The sequence below is a fragment of the Erpetoichthys calabaricus genome, chromosome 5 (genome assembly GCF_900747795.2).
Source record: "Erpetoichthys calabaricus chromosome 5, fErpCal1.3, whole genome shotgun sequence".
Lineage (NCBI taxonomy): Eukaryota > Metazoa > Chordata > Cladistia > Polypteriformes > Polypteridae > Erpetoichthys > Erpetoichthys calabaricus.
The window spans coordinates 225,224,668-225,243,501 of record NC_041398.2 but is presented as its reverse complement, the minus strand read 5'-3'; the positions used below and the strand labels follow the sequence as shown (position 1 = coordinate 225,243,501).

Genomic DNA, 18,834 nt, shown 5'->3' with positions numbered 1-18,834 from the left:
GGGGTTTGAACAGGAACCACTTCCGGGTCAGGGGGTATAAAGGACTCCGGGGAAAGCCCAGACATGGAGCTGAGCTGGGAGGTAGGGTGGCAAGTGTCTGGGCGAGGAGGAGAGAGAATTGTATTGTGATTGTGAATTTATGAGTAGTGTGGAGTGGAGGGGTACTTTGTGCACTGAACAAGAATAAAATAAAGAAGTCTTGTGCTTTTACCTCGTGTTTGGAGTGGTACCTGAGGGTTCAAGAGGTGGATCAAGCCTTATCTGCTACAATACAAACCGGCGGTAGTAACCCGCTAGTCCTAAGAAGGCTTGCACCTGTTTCTTGACCATTGGACGGGGCCATTCCAAGATGTCTTTAATTTTGGTACACTGTGGCTTCACCAGCCCTCCTCCCACTAGGTAGCCCAAATATCGGGGTTCGTTCATCCCAAAGTAACACTTGCGAGGATTGATACGGAGCCCGGCTTTCGCTAGCGTCAGGAGGACTGTGTATACCTGCACTACATGTTCCTCCCAGGTGCCGGAATAGATGACCACGTCATCCAGGTATGCGGCACAGTAGGACTGGTGGGGCCTTAGCACTCTGTCTACCAGACGTTGGAAGGTCGCCGGTGCCCCATGCAGCCCGAATGGGAGTACAGTGGAACCTCGGTTCACGACCATAATTCGTTCCAAAACTCTGGTCGTAAACCGATTTGGTCGTGAACCAAAGTAATTTCCCCCATAGGATTGTATGTAAATACAATTAATCCGTTCCAGACCATACGAACTGTATGTAAGTATATATAAGTTTTTAAGCACAAAAATAATTAATTAAACCATAGAATGCACAGCGTAATAGTAAACTAAATGTAAAAACATTGAATAACACTGAGAAAACCTTGAACAACAGAGAAAACTAACATTGCAAGAGTTTGCGCTATACTGTAGCCTTATGATCCGATTGCTGTAAACACTTTTTGAGTTTTAAGCACAGGGAGAAAAAGGAACATTTGAACAAATCCGAACTTTATTGAAAAACCAACCATAAACCACCAAGAAAGTAACATTGCAGGAGTTCACGTTAATAGCCTTACAACCCGATCGCTGTAAACACTCTCTTTAAATGAGTTTTAAGCACAGGGGGGAAAAAAGGAACATTTGAACAAATCCAAACTTTATTTAAAAGCCAACCATAAGCAACCAAGAAAGTAACATTGCAGGAGTTCACGCTAATAGCCTTACAACCCGATCGCTGTGTAAACTTTTTTTTAATGAGTTTTAAGCACAGGGAAAAAATGAACATTTGAAAAAAGAGAAAAGTAACAATGCAACAATTCACACTATGAACCAATAAATGAACATTTGAAAAATCCGTAATACAAAAACTAACCATAAATCACCAAGAAAACTAACCTTGCATGAGTCGAGTCCTGGCATGAAGTGAGGAGGAACTGGGTGGAGAATAATCCGGTTTTGTCGGATTTGAAGACTTGTTGCGGGATGTAGCCTTCGTCCTCCACTAATTTTGTGAAATTTTTCACGAATTCTTTCACGGCTTCAGCGTCGGAACTAGCAGCCTCTCCATGCCTTTCCACACTCTGAATGCCACTTCTCTTGCGAAACTTTTCAAACCATCCTCTACTGGCTTTAAATTCCTCACTTTCGCCACTCGTAGAAGGATAGTTTTGCAGTAAATCGCCATGAATCTTCCTGGCTTTCTCGCATAACATCGCCTCGCTTACGCTATCCCCAGCAAGTTACTTCTTGTTCAGCTACAATAGCAACAGTTTTTCCACCTCTTCCAGCACTTGAGGCCTCTGCCTGGTTAACACTGTAACTCCTTTTGCAACATCAGCTGCTTTAATAGATTCTTTCCACTTTAGAATAGTCGAAATTGTAGATTTTGACTTCTTGTACTCGGCGGCAAGATCAGTAACACGAACGCCACGCTCATACTTTTCAATAATTCTTTACTTCAATTTCAATTTTCTGCAAAACTTTCTTCTCACCACTCTTCACTTGCTTAGAAGCCATGGTTAACTGCAAAAGCATACGAAATACTGTAGAGTACAAAGAGTTCACAGGTAAAGCACGCACGTCTGACTGAGAACAATGAACAGGGAGAGGCCGAACACGTGCTTAAATACAGTAATCGGCGCATACGAACCGGAAGGGAAATGAAATAGAGCACAAAGAGTTCACAGCGAAAGCACGCATGCACGTGCAAGCACGCACGTCTGACCAAGAACAATGCAACACGTGCGGAAATCATCGGCGTGCACAAACCGAAAGGGAAACTGGCTTGTTCGTATACCGAGTGTGTGGTCGTGACCCGAGGCAAAAGTTTGGCGAACTTTTTGGTTGTAGAACCGATTTGTACGTGTACCGAGACGTTCGTGAACCGAGGTTCCACTGTACCTTGTATTGCCAGTGACCGCTAGGGGTACTAAAAGCAGTTTTTTCTTTCGCGGATGCCGTTAAGGGAATTTGCCAATACCCCTTTGTCATGTCAAGAGTAGTCAGATAACAGGCCGTCCCTAGTCTGTCAAGGAGCTCATCCACCCGGGGCATGGGATATGCGTCGAACTTCGAGACATGATTAAGACGTCTGAAGTCATTGCAAAATCTCCACGACCCGTCCGGTTTGGATACGAGGACGATAGGACTGGACCAGGGGCTATGGCTCTCCTCAATGATATGCATGTCTAGCATTCGTTGAACCTCTAGCTCCACTTCAGCGCGTTTCGCCTCAGGGAGGCGATAGGGTCGCTCCCTGACAACCACTCCTGGGTCTGTCACAATGTCGTGCTGAATCTACGAGGTCCGGCCAGGTGCTTCTCTGACCACCTCCGGGATGGGCAGGATTGCTCTCTTGAGCTCCTGTCGTTGGTGGGGCAACAAATTGGAGCCGAAGTTAAGCGGTGTCTTTTCCGAGAAAAGGGAGAGAGCTGAGCTGGGAGGAGGGTCGTCCTCCCTGTCCTTCCAAGGCTTCAGTAGGTTGATATGGTAGACTCTCTCACTCGGTCGACGATTTGGTTGACTCACCAAATAATCGACGAGTTCTTTTCTCTCCTTAACTTCGTAGGGCCCTAACCAATGAGTCAACAATTTGGAGTGGGAAGTGGGCACAAGCACCATTACGCGATCCCCTGGCTGAAATTCGCGTAGGGAGGTGTTCCGATTATAATTCCGGACCTGCGCTGCTTGAGCCCTGGACATGTGTTCTTTGAGTAAGGGTCTAATTTTAGCCAATCTATCGCGTAACTGCGCGATATATTCTAAGAGGTTGGTGGAGGGAAGTGCCTCCCCTTCCCAGCCTTCTTTTAGTACATCCAATAGGCCTCGGGGTTGCCGTCCGTGTAGCAACTCAAAAAGGGAAAACCCTGTGGAGGCCTGAGGCACCTCCCTATAGGCGAAAAGCACCAGCGGTAAAAGCTGGTCCCAGTTCCTACCGTCCGCGCTGACCACCTTGCGGAGCATCTGCTTAAGGGTTTGGTTGAACCGTTCTACAAGTCCATCCGTCTGTGGATGATAGACGGATGCCTTAAGATGCTTAACCCGGAGTAATTTGGCAACCTCCCTGAACGTATCTGATGTGAAGGGTGTCCCCTGATCCGTGAGGATTTCTTTGGGTAAGCCCACTCGGGAAAACAGCCCTACTAGTCCGTGCGATGTTTTTTGTGTTAGCAGTTTGCAGGGGAACCGCTTTGGGGTATCAAGTTGCGTAGTCCACCATCACTAAAATATACTTGTGACCATGCACCGAAGGTTCCAGGGGACCAACCAGATCGACACAGATCCTCTCAAAGGGAATATCTATCAGGGGGATCGGGATCAGAGGAGCATGGTCCCTTTGGGGTATCTGGTGCAGCAGACAGACTGGGCAAGACTGACAGAAACGCCGGACCTCCTCATTGACCCCGGGCCAGTAAAACTGGAGCCTTACCCTCTCCAGTGTTTTTTCGGCCCCGAGATGGGCGCCTAGAAGGTGGGAGTGAGTTAGCTCGCAAACCTCCCGCTGGTAGGTCCGCAGCACTAACAACAACTTCTGCACCTCGCCTTCGTGCTCTGCGACTCGCTAGAGCAACTTGTGCTCTAGTACAAAGTAGGGTCTGTGTGGTGTGGAAGCCATTGACGATATGCCGTCAGCGGACACAATAGCATTCCTGGCAAACTTCAAGAAATTATTGTTCCATTGTTCACGTTTAAATGATTCCGGCGTAGATCGATACTGAATGTCCAAGTTGGCGAGTACATCAGAAATTGGGTCCGTGGGAGCACCTGCCTGCCCCGGAACCCCACCCGGGTGTACTTCTGGGTTGAGGTCCGGCGCCGAAGAGAGCTCCCCCGAGCCCTCTACGTCATCAGAAGTTGCCGAGGAGCATGCCATGGGAACAGCTGGGCGGGGCCCTTGACCCTCCATAATCAGACCCAGTCGAGGAATAGGAGTGGTGACAGTCCTACCGCAGTTAGTTTCTGACCAGTCTCGTCCCAAGATGACTGGAAAGGGGGGCTTCGGCATTACAGCGACCACCAGCTGTTTAAGAGTCCCTTCCCAGGTGATATATAACACCTTTTGGACCTATATGTCCTGGTCTTCCCGTGCACACACTTAACGCCCAGATGTTGAGCGAGCCATTGTCGCGGTAAGACATAACGGCGAGCAACAATGGTGATGTTATTCCCGCAATCAAACATTGCAACCACTGAGTGCCCATTCAATAACACCACTCCCGTATTTGTGACTGCAAGGGGATTTGACAGTGCACAATACCTTTCTCCTTTGGCCCAGCTGCAGTCCATAGGCTCCTGGTTGAGAGGGCATGCTGGCAGCAGATGCCCCAGCTCACCACATTTGAAACAGCACAACAGCGCGGGTTTTCGGTCTTTTGGCTTGGCAGGAGCCTCCGTGGCGCGGCAGGTGGTCTCGGGGTTAGTGACACGTCCCTGTCGGGACCTGCGACCAAAGCCCTCAGACTCCCTGACTTGGGTCACCGCCAATTGTCTTTCCAGAACCTCCAGAAGGCCGTTCATGTCTTGAAACGGGTGCCGTCTGACCTGCTGGGCAAGATAATCTGGCATCGCATAAATCAGACCCTCGCAAGCCACTTGCTCCACCACTTGGCAAGCCTTGTTTTTGTCTGGCCTTAGCCAGCGCCCAAGCTTGCCCCAGTATTCGAAAGCCTGGGCCCTAGCCGGGAGTGCGGGGTCAAATCTCCAGTGACGCCAGACTCGTGCCTGCTGGCCAGAGGTCACCCCGTACCACTGGTACAGTGCATCTGGAAAGTATTCACAGCGCATCACTTTTTCCACATTTTATTATGTTACAGCCTTGTGTGTAGAATTCTGAGGAAAAAAATGAATTTAAGCCAACACCCCATAATGACAACGTGAAAAAAGTTTACTTTTTTAATTTTTGCAAATTTATTAAAAATAAAAAAATTGAGAAAGCACATGTACATAAGTATTCACAGCCTTTGCCATGAAGCTCAAAATTGAGCTCAGGTGCATCCTGTTTCCCCTGATCATCCTTGAGATGTTTCTGCAGCTTAATTGGAGTCCACCTGTGGTAAATTCAGTTGATAGGACATGATTTGGAAAGGCACACACCTTTCTATATAAGGGCCCACAGTTGACAGTTCATGTCAGAGCACAAAGCATGAAGTCAAAGGAATTGTCTGTAGACCTCCGAGACAGGATTGTCTCGAGGCACAAATCTGGGAAAGGTTACAGAAAAATTTCTGCTGCTTTGAAGGTCCCAATGAGCACAGTGGCCTCCATCATCCGTAAGTGGAAGAAGTTCAAAACCACCAGGACTCTTCCTAGAGCTGGCCGGCCATCTAAACTGAGCAATCGGGGGAGAAGGGCCCTTAGTCAGGGAGGTGACCAAGAACCCGATGGTCACTCTGTCAGAGCTCCAGAGGTCCTCTGTGGAGAGAGGAGAACCTTCCAGAAGGACAACCATCTCTGCAGCAATCCACCAATCAGGCCTGTATGGTAGAGTGGCCAGACGGAAGCCACTCCTTAGTAAAAGGCACATGGCAGCCCGCCTGGAGTTTGCCAAAAGGCACCTGAAGGACTCTCAGACCATGAGAAAGAAAATTCTCTGGTCTGATGAGACAAAGATTGAAGTCTTTGGTGTGAGTATCAGGAGTCACGTTTGGAGGAAACCAGGCACCGCTCATCACCAGGCCAATACCATCTCTACAGTGAAGCATGGTGGTGGCAACATCATGCTGTGGGGATGTTTTTCAGCAGCAGGGACTGGGAGACTAGTCAGGATAAAGGGAAAGATGACTGCAGCAATGTACAGAGACATCCTAGATGAAAACCTGCTCCAGAGCGCTCTTGATCTCAGACTGGGGCGACGGTTCATCTTTCAGCAGGACAACGACCCTAAGCACACAGCCAAGATATCAAAGGAGTGGCTTCAGGACAACACTGTGAATGTCCTTGAGTGGCCCAGCCAGAGCTCAGACTTGAATCCGATTGAACATCTCTGGAGAGATCTTAAAATGGCTGTGCACCGACGCTTCCCATCCAACCTGATGGAACTTGAGAGGTGCTGCAAAGAGGAATGGGCGAAACTAGTCAAGGATAGGTGTGCCAAGCTTGTGGCATCATATTCAAAAAGACTTGAGGCTGTAATTGCTGCCAAAGGTGCATCGACGAAGTATTGAGCAAAGGCTGTGAATACTTATGTACATGTGATTTCTCAGTTTTTTTATTTTTAATAAATTTGCAAAAACCTCAAGTAAACCTTTTTCACGTTATTATGGGGTGTTGTGTTTAGAATTCTGAGGAAAAAAATGAATTTAATCCATTTTGGAATAAGGCTGTAACATAACAAAAAATGTGGAAAAAGTGATGCGCTGTGAATACTTTCCAGATGCACAGTATATCTCGGCCCTCATGAGGTCGTATTGGGCGGCTTCCTCCTCGGGGAGGTCATGATAAGCCCGCTGTGCGGGTCCCTTTAGATAAGGTGCCAAGATGGACACCCACTCTGCCCGCGGCCACTGGTTTCTGGTTGCCGTCCTCTCAAATATTGAGAGGTACGACTCGATGTTGTCGTCCTCCGTGAGAGCTAACATCGGAGGTGGAGGAGGCCTCGCGGGCTCTGGCCTTATCGCTTCTGCCACTGCCAGCCGCCTCTTGGTGTCTGCGAGCTCCGTCTTGGTCGCCGCTTGCTCAATCTTTACGGCCTGGAGCTCCGTGACCAGGGTGTTGAGGACCGTGTTCAGGTCCTGTCCTTCTGTCATTTTTCGGACTTATTTGTATCCTGCCGACTACGCCACTGTAATAAGACAGAAAATGTGGTTGGTGTTTGAGCCCCGTATACTGCAACAAAAATCAAATTGTCAATTGTTTTTTTTACAAAAAACTCAAAAGACATTGAAGGGAGGGAGGACGGACAGTATATAGTGGCGGGCCGGATATTAAGACGTGGGATGCTGGGATAATCGTGGTGGATTGTGGGAGTATAACGTCATCACGGGTAAGCAGAGGGAAGAAAGGAACCTGGAAGTGTGCGTCTTTGAGAGTCATCCGGGCGATCTTTATGGCGGCGACGTCTCGGCCTTTGTAAGGAAGCAAAGAAAGAAAGATTAGTACACTGCCGTTGTCCGTCTGCGGGTTTTGTCGCGAAGCAAACCGGGTCGTTAAGCTGTTCCCCAAAAGCTCGTGAGTGACAATATATATAGATAAATCAGGTCACCATATTTGTATAATTTAATTTTTCATGCAGTATTGATTTGCATATGTGACACATTATAATGAAAGAAGAAATTGTAATAATCCAATCGGGGAAAGTGTGTTTTATGGGTAGTAAAGATTATGAATTGTTTTGGTTTATTGTTTTTAAATTGTTCCTTAGTTATAAGTTATTCATTAAATTGTTTATAGTAAACAAAAACTGAAGTTGCTGTTTTAGTTTTTTTTTTTTTTTTTTTTTTTTGTTATAAATGTATTCTAGTCTCCAATCTTAACCTGTCATTACCATAAGGTGGTATTCATGTCCCAGCAGTAATTTTTTTTTTTTTTTGCATTTCTTTTACAAAAATTGTTTTTGCCATAGCGTTTTTCTTTTCTTGTGGTACATCATACTATATATTTTAATTTTTCATGAAATATTGTTCTGATCATTGTGTATTTTTTTCACCTAGACCAGTATTTACAGGGTATACATTTCCAACATCCTTTAGTGTAGTTTTCCACATGAAATCGATCTAATTAATCATGCAAGCCTATTTGTATGCATAACCAACCCCCCACTCACCAATGATGCGTGACAGATGATGTTAAAACTATGTCAGATGCCACTGATTTTTTTTTTTATAGCTTATTTCTGTGTTTTAATTTTTTTCCCCTCATGTTGCTGTGCTAATTTTTTTATGTCAAGCACGTGTCAGGGTTGAAAGCATTTGTCCCTAAATTTGTTCTGGTTCATAAGTACTTGGGGGCTGGGCTGAAAACAGGGAAGGAGAATAAGCACCAGCGGGGAGAGGGGGTGGAAGACAGGAAGAAGCGGCTGCCTCTGCTTTTTTTTTTTTTTTTTTTTTGACAGCCTGTTATGAAGGCGACTGGACTGTTTCTCTGTGCAAAGGGAGAAAAGGGGTTAGCATTGATTGGTTGTCAGAGGGAAGCCATTTCATTTGAGGATTGGACAAGAATCTGCGTCAATTTGCTGCCCGTCTCCAAGACATTGGTGATGCTGCCACCACAAGCTGCCTAGCGTCACGGCTCTATCACCCAGCGGGGTGTGGGCTGACTCTCCCCTTCCAGTTTGCACGACTGTTTTATTTATACACACTGAGAGAGAGAGAAAGAGATTGATTTCTCTCTGTATCTGTTTGTATATATGTGTATGTACTGTATATAGATTATTGTTTAGCTCTGTGATCTGGATGCTGCTGTTTAGAGCCCCTGTTTAGCACTGACTGACAGAATGATTTTTTGCAATCATTTAGGTGAATACAAGAAAGATGAACTCCTGGAAGCAGCAAGGTGAGTACAATTTCCAATTATTTCAGCCTTCGCTAAATTGAATACAGAGATGCCTTACAGTGTAGGCTATTCAGAATGATAAGCATCTTAATGTAGACGTAGAGTTGTTTCTCCAGTGCAGCCGATCTTGCGTGATTCACATCTCTCTTCCAATATGCCTTTTCATGTATGTTAATTAATTGCACACTCCTGCATTGTATAGGATTGTGAGGCTGGTTTTTAACTACAGATAATGCTTAAAGCCATCAGAGAATTTGAGTCTAGCAGTCTGTTCTCTTTTTCCCTCCCTAAATAATGCAGTGCTACAATATCCCCTTGCTGTTTTAATTGCCCAGCTGAGTCTTTATTTATCACATGTTCCCCTCTTGTGCTAGATTGTGTCAGTTACACCTTAGTTAATTAATTCAAAAATTCTGATGTTTAACACACTTTTTAAATTTCCCTTAAAGAACTAAGGGCTGTATTTTAAACAAATAGTTAAATGAATTCAACAGGGTTAAAAATGTTAATTTAAAATGAATTCAACAAAGATTAAGCTGTTTATTTGTCAAAAAAGATGGCTTATAATTGAACTAATTTTGTCCTATACTGTTAATATCTTTATGCTTATCTGATTTTAATTTGGGCCAAATGCTGCTAAAATGCCCGTTTGCTTTTGCAATCTTCTATATAGTTCAAATAGTAGTGTAACTCCAACTTGAAGTGCAAGTTCTAGGAGTTTAATTAAACATTCTCCTTACGTAGCCACTGTTGTATTGTTCGGTCAAAGTATACATTAATATGAAGGACTAGGTCAGTTTCAGATTAGACGTATAATATTCTTTTATTAAGAGAATATAGTATAGAATAATCCTATGTATGTTTTGGAAATAGTTACATTTACTGTACTTTTGGGAAGTCTGTTCTGTGTGATGCTTTTCAGAATTAGGGTAGGTAACATATAAGTCTGTTTTTGTGTTACTTGAACCTTGTCATTTTTTGCATATATGTTGTGTTGTAAAGAAGAAATAAATTTGGAGAATCATTTTAAATGACAGTACAGTGTGCTTGCAATTAATTCAGCTTTGTTTTTCACCTTGATAATCATGCATGTTTCTTGAGTTTTAAGCACTAGCCTTTTTCTAGGTTTCCTCACAGTGTAGTGTTCAGACAAATGTGCACTGCTGATCAGGTCATAAATTAGTTTGATTCAGTTTTTATCATGTTGAGCATTTATTTGTTTATTTGCAATGGTTTATTTGTGCATCTGGTTTAACATCTATATATTTTTTATCCCATTGCAAAATAAGTGTGAATGTTTTCGTTGAGAAAAATCATCTTAGAATTTTTTATTGGTAAGCTGTCAGCTTTGTACCCAAAAATAAAGCATTTAATAGCTGAACTACTGAAATTGTCAAGAATAGTATAATTTTAATCATATAATATAATAAATAATATTCTGTTTGTTCTTTTACTATTTTGGTATTTTAACATACTTAATAATAATAATAATAAATTTTATTTATATTGCACTTTATATTTTTACTTTGCTTTGTCTTTAATATATCAGCAATAACATTTCTCATTTGATAGGTTTTTCACGGAAAATGTTAATCCTTCCATCATTCAACAATTTTTCATGCCCTCTTAGGCCAATTCTGATAACTACCATATGAAAATCCTGCTTTTATATCCTTGAGCAAGGTTGAAATTTAGTTGCCAAGAACTGTTTTTTTATTAAGGCGAAATGCTTTTTTATGTTGGGATTATAAATATCACCATTTTGTAAATTATTAACACTTTCTGTTAAAATAATGACTTCATATAATTCAGGTCACCACAGGGCGCCAGATTTGGGAGGAACCCTCCCAAGATGAGATGCTAGCCAATAAGTGTCCATGCATACACACACTCTTACAGTTGGGTCAATTTAATTACATTTTTCTTTGATTGTTATAAATCATAGTTAACCGCAAATTATTTATGCTGGAGTTTAAAATGAACTAAATACCTTCCCTGAAACTTGATTAAAATGCATTTTACTTTATTACTTGTAACACTGTAGTATGGTGTCTGGAGCAATTGTTATAATGAATATGTTTCAGTCCCATGTATATGATCGTCATGTGGCTTATTAGTCTGATGAATGTTTCAAGAAAATGATAGCAATTTCCATTTTAAACTAGAATAAGTAGTTTGGAAATTGGGACCCTGGGATAACTTTGGTTTTTAAATAGATTTTACCATATCAAGTACTTCCTTCAAGGTCAGGCAGTATTTAATTTACACCTTGGTGCACTTTTTTTAATGAGCTGTAGGCTTTGGCAATATTCTGACAAATTCACCAAAGGCTGCATAAATCTTAGATTTAACATTCTTGGCCTCTTGTCAATGAGTGATAGTCTCTCTTAGTTCATTGTAATGCAATGTCTGTTGTGTTTGGCTCTCCTTTTTTATTAAATACTTTCTTGCTGCAGGAGTGGAAATGAAGAAAAGCTCATGGCCTTGCTGACTCCACTGAATGTGAATTGTCATGCTAGCGATGGAAGAAAGGTAAGGCTGTTGCATGGCCTTTGCAATGTACATGGCATTCTGTCTTTATTTTACATAATTTTGTGGCTCCAAAAAAATAACTCTTTATGCTTATATTTTAATAACTATTTTTCATCTTTAAAGATCAAGCATTATCAGTTAGAGTGTTAGCCCACATTCTGGCAATGTTGCACATGTGTAGCAAAGAATTATACGTTAACAAATCATTTGGCAAAACCAGAATCCAAGTCTGTGATGTAGAGGAAGAGTTCATTAAACTGATTTGGTTTGAAGTATGAACATTGCATCTATGTTTGATTTTCACTAATGTAGAAAATACAATACATCTTAGAAAAGTTTTGGACTATTATAGTCAGATTGATGTATCTGTAGCAATGTGCATGTCACTGAATGGAAGAAAGATGCATTTAAAAAATATATTGTAGCTAACTTCTATGAGAAATAAAAATGTGTCTGGTTTTGTGAACAAGCTCAATTTTGAATAATATATAATGATGAGAACCGATAGATACAGTATGTTCATTTGCTCCATGTTTTCTGTCAGTTTGCAATCCTGTGCTGTCAGATGAAGCATAATGGGAGGTTATCTTCGTTAACACCATCTGGCAGAGTTTTTCCCTGTTCCCTATTTCTTTTGAATTTGCTGTAGATTTTAAAATTATGCCACAGATAATTAAGCAAGAGCATGCATTAGTCTAGTATGAATGAAAAAGAAAAAATGTCAGCATTTACGGTAAATGTATGGTGTTCCAATATATATTGAAACAGCTATTCTAAAGATTCAAAGGCATAGCCTGCAGCCTACCTATTTAAACATTGCTTTCTTTTTAACTTTTATATACAACAAAAATGTTATGAAACTGGTTAATCAAGTGTGCAATATTATTGTTTATACTCCTATATTATTTCAGGAAATTGAATTGTTTTGCATTTAGAATTTTACAGCGAATTTCCAAATTAAAGAACCATATACTCTCTTATGTGTAAAATATTTCCATTTAAAGGATTGTTTCACCCAGATTTTGTGGTGATTTTCTGATTTTGGAAAACATACCTGTGGGTGAACTGAAAGCTATGATTCCTTACAAGTATTTTACTGAATACTTGTACAGTTTTTGGTGTCTTTGAGACAATGGTTGTCAATTTACTATACTATAAATATTATGCATCAGTTTTCATATAATATCTTTATACCCATGTAAAGATGTGTATGTTGATAAAATTTGCTATTCTTAGTGTAAAATATAATTATAATAGAATTATATTATCAGGAATTATTTCTGTTAAGTGTGGTTAGGAACCCCATTTTTATGTGGCTACAGCATAGATATTCCTTATCTGTTGAAACAGAGAAGCAGTTTCTAGAAGTAAACTACTAAGTACAAGATGCATTTATTACCTGAAAACTAGCCACACGCAGTAAATAAAAATAAAAAAAATTTAAGGTTTCATAGTATTAAACTAATCAGCTTTTCTTTAGCATTTCCCTCCAGTATCATTTGGAATATGAGTATTTTCATTCAGGCTTTGTTTTCACATAAAAGGAGAGTCTGCCATTACCCATCTTTCACCATACCTGTAAAAGAGTTGTTCTAGGCACGTTTATTTTCAAATTTACATTAAGATGGCCAGCCATAGTTAACCATAAACCTCTTTTTGAAAGAGTAGTCAAATACCTACTGTGCTGGAAAGGATTTCTACAAGAAATTAGAGAAGTCGAACATAAAATGTCAACATTAACTTGCCACCTACTTTCCTTTGAATAAAATTGAAATTTAAAAAAAATAAAGGAGAAACACCACAGCAACATCCATGTTAGTAAGAGAATTCTGTTGTTGAGGTGTTTTGTGTGACTGGGAAAGGAAACTATACCCAAAGTGGCAGGAATGTACATTGATCTTTTCACCCTTGCAGTTTGCAGTAGAGTCAAATAAATAGATTATAATCTCATGGACCATTACATAATTAGATTTTAGTGTTTTACACAACTTAAAATACGGGTCTAGTAATTTAGATCCTGACCCATGTAGCATTACAGTGTTGTGCAGAAATGTCATTTTGGTTATATAAATTTGCATGCTTTTTAAAACGCCGTAATATAATTATGGCAAAAGAAATAAGACACTGCTGCTACAATGTTGCCACAATATCTCCCTATACTTATTGGATACCAAGGATCTACCACTTCCAAAGAATGTCTTCGCAGGCATGTAGAAGGTTTATGTTTGCTGTTTTAACATTTTGATTGCTTTTAGCTTTTTCGTAAATACCCTGTATTTTTTTATTTAAGTTTTATGAAGTAGTTTTTTTTCTTTAATGATTTGCGTACAAGAAAGCAGTTAACAAAAGCATCCGATAATTTGTTCAGTATGTATATTTTTGGAGAAACACAAATGAAAGGCTAAAAAATAAAGGAATATGTGTTGGGATAAACGTTAAAAGTAGTGATGATTGCTTTGCAATGCTAAATATAGGGATATAGTTGAATAAAAGGGTTTGTCTTTGTATATAGTACTGATAAAATCAGAACAATCCTTAGGAAAAATCTTAAATCTCTACTAACTCACAAATTCTTTTGCAAGTATTTATGAAGATAATAACTTAAGATGCCCATTGCAGAGTCCTGATATTTAGGTGTGATTGAGATTATTATGATGGAAGAAAGTCGACGTGCTATCAGGTCATATCATGAATGCATTAGATTTGTCAGAAATATAAATTAGTTGTTGTTTGATTGCTCAGTACCAAGCAGCAGTTAAGTAATATTAAAAAGCATTTGCCATTTAGCAAATGGTTACGAATTAATGTTTTATAAACCCAATTATACATAATGATTATTTTAATAATCTCTTTTTTATTTGATAAAAATTACTTAATGCATATTATTAGTAGTGTTAAGGCTTATATCACTCCTAAAAATAGATATAAGTAAATCTGGGCCTAAATCCAACAAAATAATTTCAACACTGTAAATAATTATATAATGTACACACTTTAAACATGGTTTTAAGTTGAAAAATTCAATTCACAGTTTCATGATGTGATGTAGACAAAAAACTTTTCGTGTTCCGATTTGAAGGTGAAAAATAGAATTTTTTTCATGTTCTAAGAATATTGTGAGTGGCCGTCAAGATACTTAAAAAAAAAAAAAAAAAATGTAAATGTATGTTTATATAGCACTTTTCTTGCTACTCGTGTGCTTTTCATAGTGAGTAAGGACCCACTTCAACCACTACTAATGTGTAGCACCCATCTGGATGATGCGACACATTGCGCTAATACACTCACCACAAATTAGCTGTTAGGTGGTGACATGGTGAGAGATAGTTAGCCATTTAGAGACTTGGGGATTATTAGGGGGTCAGAATGACCAGGCCATGGTGAGAAATTCAGCGTGGACATCAAGATACATCCTACTGTTTACGTGTTATTTTTACAGCTTAATGCCCCCATCACTGCACAGGGGCATTGGGATCCACATTCAGACCACAGGGTAAGCGCCCCCTCTGGCCTCACCAGCACCTCTTCTAGAAGCAACCCATGCTTTTCCTAGATGGTTTCAATTCCAAGAACTGGCTAGGCCTGAACAAGCTTAGCTTCAGGTGGATCACCTGTTCTGAAGTGCAAGTGAAGTGTGGTTTGGTTGTCAACGGGGCCAATTTATAGTCACCAATCCTTATAAAAAGCACATTTTCATGACTGGAAGGAAACCAGAGTAACTGGCGCAAAACCACCATAAGCACCAACTACATACTGGCAGTGATGGGAATTGTGACTCCTTCCTGTGCTCTATTTGTAGGAATATAAGCAATTAATTTATTTCAATCTTTTTAAACACACTCTGCTCAACAGCATTGCATTCTATATAATAATTACAAATATAATATGATAAAACAAAATGCAAAACCTATTGTGCTGCACCTGCAAAATGTTTTGGGGTTGCATCTGTCATAGAAAAAATCCCATTTTATACTATGCTGGTACAGGATGGCTTTATGTGCTCCTTAACATCAAAATGCTGGACTGGTTTTCAAATCTGCAATGCTTTCGATTTACTATTATGGTTGTCTTAATCTGGGAATTCACTCTGTGATGTTGTTGCTAAACACTCCTCACTTGTCATGAACTGTAGACATTTGAGTAACAAAGAAGCTCCCTCAATTCATTTAGCAATTTAAGGAGACTCACTCCTCATATTACAACCCAACCCGTGACCAGGTAGCCTGCTACTATGTTTAAGGTACATGTTGAATCAATCATGGTCTGTTACATTCAGTGTACAAGAGAAATGTCCTACTTGGATCCGGGTTATAGAGGAGGATATCTGGGCACAATGATTTGTGCATTACTATCTATTTTATCTATTTACCTATAGCAGCACTAGAGAAAGTCCAAAAGAGAGTGACTAGGAGAAATTGAACGAGTTGAATCTTCATTTTAAGCTAACAGAGATTAAAAGGTGATATTATTGAAATGTTTAAAATTATGATTGGAATTAGTTGCCTTAAATTCTTCAAGAAGAACACAGGGACACGGTCAAAAACTTGCTAATGCTAATATTTATATGAAATGTTCCAAGTTTTTCTTAATTTAAACAGCCATAGACACACACACAAAATTACCAAGTAATGGGGAGTAGGATTTCAGGACCTTCAGATCTAAATTTTACTTTGGAGAATCTAGGTGAATAGAATGGATAAGCTTGTCAGGCTGAAAGATCTGTTGCCACAATTGTTCTAATGAATGATTATCACTCTTTCGCTCTATATGCTCCCAAGTCCTTCATTTTTGATAAAGATGTCAGTTCTCATCAGACGCCTGCAAATAAAACGGTGACAAATTCAAAACCAATATTGTTTATATATATATATATATATATATATATATATATATATATATATATATATATATATATATAAACTAACACCATTGGTTACTTTGACGACTGGTATATACATATATTGGTTACTTTGACGACTGGGAGATATACAGTATTTCTTTCCATCAGCCTCACTTACATTCCCTGCAACCCATCACTCTAGGCTGACGTCATCTGATCCAGTGCATATATTCACTATGACAGCAAGGCATAAATTATCTGACTTTATTGGTTCATTTTTAGTGTGCCTGTATAGTACTATTGTCAATTTTAATGGACTGATACAATGAATGAATTACCCGTTGAGGGTAAAGCTACACCATCATAAATTTTCGCATGCAAGTTCAAATCATCATGGCTGTGGGAGTTCTCCTGGCTAAGATACAATACAGAAAAACAAACAATGTACTATGACTGTCACTGTAACATAGATGAAGATACTGCAGAGGATAAAAGAGTTTAAAAGTAGTCTTTGTCATTTTAAGAAAGAGATAGTGAGAAAACATAATGCTAATCAAAGATGCAGAACTCCCAAGCAACTACATGATTGTTAAGTGTTCTTCAAAACACTTTTATCTTGGTCCATGTTTCATGCCAAAGCAATGCAGAGAAAGAGTTAGACTTGAAAAGAAAGTTGAACGTGGCTTATATAATTGCTTATGAAGAGTTATAATTAAAAAATGATGCAGTGTGGGGCAAGGAATTGAAGATTTAATGAAAGGAAACATACTGAAAAAGGCGAAGAGGAGCAATTCTGTAGCAACAATAAGACAATGTAGTATATATGTTTTCAGTTAGAGACAAAATGCAGTGGTGTATGGCACATACCTTTCTACAGGTGTAACAGTAAAACCATAACCGTCAGAGGTCATGCACAATGAAGGAAATTAATCGGACAGTAAAAGAGAAATAAAGACCTACAGTCATAGAACAGAGGATACATGAGCATTTTTTCTGTTAATATATCCTATTTTTATTAGGTAAGTGTTTTGGTGACTGACAAAAAGTAATTTGACTCCTAAGAGTGGCTCCCAAGTGTGTGATTTTTTTTTTTTTCGTTTCTCCATCAAGGCTTGCTCCTTCATGATGTAAACAGATTTAATGTGTAGTTTAAATATTGCCCTCTTTATTTAAGTGATTAGCATGTCACAGTGTGTGTTTCTATCAGGTATTATAGTACAGCAAGGCAATTAAATTTCCCATGCCAAATTATAGTTAATTCAATCATTGGTAAGATTACTTTGTTTATACTCTTAGCATAAGTTAATGAAACAGTGGTTCATCGTTGACTTCTCTGCTATAATTCATAATGCCCCTGGCCTTACTATCTTGTTTCAAGGTTAAAGAAAATGTAGTTTTCTTAATTATTTCTCTTTAAATTATACTTTGTTAGCATGACAAATTCTTTTTTCTATCATTGCAAAATACAAAGTTTCTTGTTCTATGTATATAAATTAATATTGTTTTAAAACATTTTTACCTTATACACTTAATCTATAAAAAAGTTTTTTATAGTAGCACTATAGAGTAATTTAACAAAATAAGGTTAAAATGGCTGCCTGTTCAAATTCATATTATAGTAGATTTACATCAAGCTAAAACCATTTCAGCTTAAGATTGAAGAGAAATAAATCAGTTTATTCCCTAGAATTATATACATTGTGTTTTTCTTTTTAAATTGTTTAATAAATAATGTGATAGAAATGGAGAATGCACACAGTAGAATGACATCATTTAAAATTATTTGAAATAAAAGATTTGAAAAGCAGGTTTCTAATGTGCTAGTATATTTTATCGTTCCGTCAATCTAAATGTTTTTTTTCCCCTTCTAGTATGGTTGTTAATTTTGTTACACTTCTAAACTTTAGTCAATCTATGAGTGCTTTCAGTAATAAAACTAAACTCTGTTAATTGATCAGCAATACGCTGCATCGTTTAGATTTAATAATATAATTGTCTCCTTTTTATAAATTAGTCGGCTGCAGACTCTGAAAGTTGCTCAAGGGACACACTTTAATTATTGTTTATCTCGTTCACATGTCACAACCAAATCATCATTTTCATGTTCTTTTTGAAAATATGATGCAGAATTTTTTGCATGATGGCTTTTGAGGAATTAAAAAGCTAATCAGTTTTGCCTAGATTCTAATTGGGGTTTAACTGAGATGTACAATGTATTACAGTGTAGCTCAATATCACCCACACTCCAGTGGATCACTCTTTGTACACTGGAATGAGTGCACTTGTTTTCCATTTTCAGCAAACTTAGATTTCAAAAACAACAAAAAGAGAGGAAATATACTTTAGTAAAAGCTATTAAATAAAACTAATTTAAATTAAATAAATATGGAAAAATACTGACTTGGTCGCATTAGTTAAATTGTTGAAGTTGTATTTCAGATTTATTGCATGTGAACTGTAAATCACTTTGACCT

General features: G+C 39.1%; 1 protein-coding gene across 1 annotated transcript in view; it reads left to right on the top strand.

Moving 5' to 3' along the window:
- Nucleotides 1–18,834, top strand: part of LOC114652284 (poly [ADP-ribose] polymerase tankyrase-1) — a 208,201-nt gene that overhangs the window by 121,563 nt on the left and 67,804 nt on the right. Inside the window, exons 4-5 of the mRNA XM_028802598.2 lie at nt 8,952–8,988; nt 11,445–11,520. Of these exons, the coding sequence (XP_028658431.1) occupies nt 8,952–8,988; nt 11,445–11,520 (113 nt within the window). The remainder of the gene's footprint in view (nt 1–8,951; nt 8,989–11,444; nt 11,521–18,834) is intronic.